The sequence below is a fragment of the Apaloderma vittatum genome, unplaced genomic scaffold (assembly GCF_000703405.1).
Source record: "Apaloderma vittatum isolate BGI_N311 unplaced genomic scaffold, ASM70340v1 scaffold25660, whole genome shotgun sequence".
NCBI classification, from domain to species: domain Eukaryota; kingdom Metazoa; phylum Chordata; class Aves; order Trogoniformes; family Trogonidae; genus Apaloderma; species Apaloderma vittatum.
The window spans coordinates 293-6,269 of NW_009696621.1; the positions used below are offsets into that span (position 1 = coordinate 293).

Consider the following 5,977-nt stretch of genomic DNA (forward strand, 5'->3'; position numbering starts at 1 on the left):
TCTCCTATTCTGTTCCCAATATCCAGGGAAAATTATGGTAATTATGTTGCTTAAAGCAGTGGTGGAAGTTACTCGAACGTGGTGCCCGTCAGTACTGCAGTCCTGAAATCGGAAGCACCTCTAACAGTCATTATTAATCACTTCTGGGAAGGAGCATGGCTGACTGTGTTGATGATGTCATTACATTTGTCCTTTTGTTCCTCTGCCCAGAATGAGCCAGTTCAGAAATATGTAAAGGAGGTGATCACTCGTGACAAAGCAGCTCAGAGTCTGCGACCCTCTTTAGGAAGCACTCAGCGAATCACTCAGGAACTCCGCACTTCCAAGCAAGTGAAAAGGAAGGAAAACCGTTATCGTGTAGTAGCCAGCCATCGACCGAACTGCACTGAGACAGGTGCATCTGTCACAAATGGCGAGGCATCGATTGATGCTGACAGAACAGACTCTGAAGCAACAGAATATGCTTCGCAAAAGGAGAGCGGTGCTGTCGATAAGAGTTTGGACTGCTGTGGGAAATTCCAGTTGTTTGATATTGAACAAGACGAGGCGATGATGGGTGTTGCTGCTGCAAACCCACAGGTCAGCAAACGTAGCGTACTCAAGGTACTTTGATATCACTGTTGACTGGTACATGGGGGCACACTGACTGCTGTGAAAGGGTTTTTGCATTGTAAGTATCCACTATTTAATAGGAGCTTTTAACTAGATATTTGCAAGTTGGCTTATTTTACAGGGAGTGTTCCCTTCTCATAATTCCAACATAAGGTTTTATTGTAATTTTGTTTTTAGCAGAACTCTGGATGTTTGACAGGCGGCTTAAGCTCCGATGTCCTGTCTCCATTGGTATTATGAGTTAAGTATGGTTTCATCTGGAGGAATATCTGCTCAATACTAGCATGGTTTTAAGTATGAAGAAGCTCTGCCATCTGTGTAGGGTGGCCCTTCATACAGAGTGTTAGGAAAGTTTTATATTAGATACTTGCAACTGTACAGGGGAAAAAAGGCAAGAGGGCTGTATATGCTTTCTTCAGTAGCTCCTTCACTGTACGTAAGTGTATGTGGATGCTTTGCTTATACAGCCTGTGACAACTCTGAGGAAGACTGAAATACTTAATGTTAAAAAAGATAACTGTTAAAAAAGATAGTACTTAAGCAGTTCAGGGTACACCGCTGTGAGTTGGACAAAATCTTCTGAGAAGCTCAGGCAGAGAAAAATTGGCAGCAAAAACCTGCCTGTAGACAGTCATGTGCAGGTCACTAAAGCAAATACATTGGAAATAATTTATTAGGAAGGAGAAAGCAAAATGAAATTTCTTTGACGTTAATGTTGAAGTGAGGAAAGAGAGGAAATAAATAGCATATCTTTAGGGCCTGTCAGCCTTTCTCTGTTTATCTGTCACATTGTTTCTCCTGCACACTGCTTGCCTATTATCCATGCTACTGCATGCACATCTTTCCTGCAGTGTTGCAAGTGTAATGCTCCACAAAGCACAGGCTGTCTTAAAACTTGTCTTTTCAACCAACAAGTCATCAGAAACAGATGAGCAGGTCTGTGGGATTAGTCATATCCCCTTCAGTAGTTTCTAGTAAACTTGTCTCAGAAGTTTCCTCCTATTATTTGAAACAAGATGTAGCTGCACAGTGCTACAGTAATTGGAGAACTGTTTCAGTCTAAGATTTCAGAATGTCATTCTTTGTTAGCTGTTGGCTACAGTCTACAAAGAAAACCGTTGGCTGTAGCTAAGAATTTGTGTGCATGGAAAATATACATTTTTAAATTTTTTTTTTCTCAGCGGAAGACTGATCCAGATGTGATTCTTTGCAATGCAGTAGAGATGATCCGTGAGCGTTTACATGTTTCTGAAGATGGTAAAAAAGAACACCAAGAGAAAGAAGATGAGTATGTTTATGACATCTACTATATGGAAACATCCGCCCCTGGTTGGATCCAAAACATCCTTTCTGTAGAGCCTTACAGAGAAGAGTATCAACTGGTAAGGGTGTGGGAAAACAGATCTTTCTTAAAAAGAGAGGTCACAAATAAACATGCTTAAGTTGTATCATTAGAAGCTATTGAGATGTTTTAAATAAGGTTGAGTGACAAAAGGAGCAATGGCGGGAACACAACTTTTTTAATATTTGAGGACTTGATTTTCTCTCAATATGAGCGATTTTCTTGTAATAGAGTTGCCTTTTGGTGACTGGAGTTAGGAAGTTAAATGCCAGCTTCAGTCTTTCATTTTAAACAGTCATCAATAAGTAGACTTGCATATCGGGAACCTGAAGCTGCTTCTTTTTTTCCTTGATCTGTTACGCTGTTGCTGAAGTGAGTAGGATTAATTTAGACATTAACCTTAGCATGCTGAAGTGCAACATGTAAATGCATAACTTAACTGATTTTTCACCTAAAGCAGATTGCTGTGTTATGGTGAATATACTGACAACACAGTTTTTTCTGCAGTGTGCTTTGTGCAACTGCAGAATTATTTATGCATGCAGGAGATAAGTATCTTGGCTCTTTGAGCTGTAAAGTATTGTACAGGTGGATGAAAAACTGCTTAATGGTGAGTGTGTGTATTTATAGTGAGTTATGTTTCGTGTTGACATGCAGGTAGATGATGATTATGTTCCAGAGGAGTTAGAGGAAGATGAAGATGATGAAAATGATGAAAATAACTGGCGTAATGATTATCCTGATGAAGATGAATTCTTATTTGAGGAAGATGGTGATGGAGAAAAAGGTATGGCCGTCGTAAATACTGTTTGCTTTCATGCAGTGCGCATAAAAATCCCACCCTTTTAACATGAGGTCTCTAAACAGCTGACTGAGCACTGCTGGGCAGTGTTTTGTTGTTATAATGGGTTAAATTTGCTTCAAGAAGAAACATTCTTAGAAGAATAAGGGATTTTAGTGTTTTTGAAAAGTCAAAATTAAGAACTCCATTTCAGGCCACCGCAATTGCAAAGGATTGCTTGTTTGGAGAAGGAATCGATGACTTGGTTCCAACTGGTGCTTGTGAAACTTTGCCTCTGCTTTCTTACCTCCCTATCCCACTGCACTCCAAGCATAATTGAAACCTCACCAAACAGAGCAGTTGTTCAGACTTCGTTAGTTATTTAAGAAGTGTGAGAGAGTCTGATTAAGCTAATTGTTTAACTAAAAGGAAGGAATAATCTCAGGTGTTGATGCTCTTTCTTTAGACTCTGAAGAGAGCTTCAGTGATGAGGACCAATGGAACAAATACCGAAAGGAGGTTTTACAGGAATTTGGATATGATGGAGATCCAGGATTTGGATTCTGACTAACAACCTTTTTTTGAAGATGAAATTCTACTTTTGCAGTAGAATTGAAAATCCAGACAGCTGCTGATGGCTATTCACAATAACGCTGAACTAAGTAAACAAAAATAAAACCCATGAAAATACCCTGGAAAACCAGTTTCCAGTGCAAGTTGTGCTCACTGGGGTAGTAGGAAACCAGCCTTTATATGGATGAGGTTTAAGCTAAATTTTATCTGTTTGGCCTTCTGAAACTTGGTGACTAGCATGGTTCACCCAAATACTGACTAAGCTTCAATATTAGATACTAGATTGGGATTCCAGTAAATGCTAAAACCTTTTACTATCTGAGCTGTCATTATCCGAACAACCAATTTGAGCTGGTAGATAGTAAACAGATGAGTGTGAGCATGGCCACTTGACAATACAGATTTTTGTTCCAAGCAAAAGATACTGTATGCTTCAAAACTGATTGTTTTGCCCTTTCTGTGATGCTGAGATTTTGAAGGATTTAAAAAAGAAAACAACACCACCTGCATGCCCAAGCATTTGTACGTGTCCCAACAGCCCTTCTGGTCAGGTTTCACAAGAAGATCGGCATGTCTGCCACGCTGGCAAGCGGCAGTCCTGAAAAAAAGCACCCTGTCCTACTGCTTTCTGGTGTATCTGTTCTTAAGTTTTGAGTTATTTTCTTTACAAGTGTTTCGTCATATGAAATGCCTTGACCTGTCCCTTTTATTGCTGGATCTCTCTCTAGTGATTTTACTACTGGAGCAGAACAATGTATGTACATTTAAGTTATAAATAAAGAATTTTTGACTTAAGTTTTCTTTCCTTGTCTAAAGTTGGTACAGCTGAAGCCACGTCGGCATTTTAACTTGCATTCATACACCTTTAAAACAATTTAATCTTCCCTATTTGGACACACAAAGTAATTCAGCACTCCTGCTTGGGTCCGTAAGAAAATAGGTATTAGGTTGTTAGAGCAATGTCATTCTTGAGCTGTGGGTTGCAGCGGTGACATTAGGCTACTTAGGTCTTGCTGGTGATGTCAGGGTAGTGGAGGCAAAATAGTTCTTCCTCGGTTTCACAGAAAGGTTAATGTCTCTGTTAACCTATGCCACAACCCTAGCCTATATTAAAATTATGCTTGCCCACTGGACAGATGTCTCAACTTAGAATGAATTCAGTATCTAATCAGATGCAAGATTAAAAAGCTAATTAAAAATGCTAATTTTTGTTAAAGACTGGAAAGGCTCTACATGTTTACATGCCAAGTGTGCACAAAGTTCCTCAGCTAGAATTTACTATCTTAGATCCCAATGCGGCTTCACAAAGGTAGCTCAAGATTCGATTTTAGGTTAGTCTTCACTGTGTACTACTATTTGCCATTATCTACAGATTTTTAAGATAACTTTGGTCAGGGAATCAATGCAAGAATACAAATACTCTCACTGTTATTCAAGAGGCTTATTGTAAATCTGGTGCATCCTTTAAGGCGTCCATTGCTTCAGCCATAATTGGGTGATTACAAGATTGAATTCAACTTAAACACAGAAAAAAAAAACCCTGCACATGTGAATAAACTCAGGTCAACTGAGGTAAACATTCTGAACTAAGATAGAAATTCCAGGTATGCTTTTGAAGCATATCTCACTCTGCCAGCCAAACACGCTGGCTTCATATTACCTTTTGCAGCACCAAAATTCAGAATTGAAGTGTCCTGATGTTAAGTTTTTGGCTTTGGAATTACAAATACTACCAATTAGCATTGGTCTCTACTGCAATACTACTTTTTATTTCTCTTTTTATCCCTGTTTTGTCTCCCTGCTACTTAGTTTTCAAGATATAGTTGCTGCCACAGAACACTTTTTCTTCTATAGCAAAAGTGGTTTGTTCTACAAGTTTTTGGAATGGTCATTTTCTAGTGAACAGCACTGAAACTTAGAAGGGGAATTTTCTGACTGCTGAAGTAACACTGTTAGTGTCTGTTCACCGAAACAGTTCAGAAACAAATGCTTACAAGCCTCAAAGTGAACATTTTAATTTTGCAAGATTCATAAAGCCCGTCAGAAGTTGACCAAGTGCCAACAAGCTAACAGGAAAGAATCATTAAACCTTAATCAAATCTTCATTGCCAGGGTGCTTTGTTGATTAAATCCTTGCCACGGTCTAGTACCACATTTCCACATAGTATAAGGAATAAAATACTTATCTTTAAGGAGGAAAGGTTGGTTCAGTCTTTAAATAACATAGCATAACTTTATTCATTTTTCTGCTAGCAATGACAGATTAGGTAGGTTGTTGTGACCAGTTGTCTTCTGGGATAAGAACCGAGATAGCACAGCAAATCATTTCATGCAAACATCCATCAGAATCAAGCTGGAAATGACTTCTGGTCTTTGGAGTCAAAGTGGTTTTCAGTCTAACTTAATGCATTACTTCACTGCCTGGTTCGGCAGAAATCTAATTTGATCCATTAGCTCTTACCATTTTAATACCAATTCTGAAGAAGGAACAGTACCAACGCATAGCTCGTGTGTCCAAAATGAGCAGGTAATCATTATCCAATGAAAGCATGCCCTGAAAATATGCCACAGTTTAGAAGGGTGACACATCGTGATCTAGGTGGGAATCCAACCACAGCCAAGTACATTTTCAGCGTTTCTGAAAGACCACTGGAAACCGTTTTCTTCAT

At 39.1% G+C, this 5,977-nt stretch overlaps 1 protein-coding gene across 1 annotated transcript; it reads left to right on the forward strand.

The window, feature by feature from the left end:
• Positions 1-210: 210 nt before the first annotated feature.
• On the forward strand, positions 211-3,302 carry SLC7A6OS (solute carrier family 7, member 6 opposite strand; the record flags this gene model as incomplete). The annotated part of the gene is made up of 4 exons (XM_009875736.1): positions 211-579; positions 1,794-1,994; positions 2,612-2,741; positions 3,202-3,302. Coding segments are annotated over 4 exons (801 nt in total), but the record flags the coding sequence as incomplete, so codon positions are not given.
• Between the last annotated feature and the right edge of the window lie 2,675 nt (positions 3,303-5,977).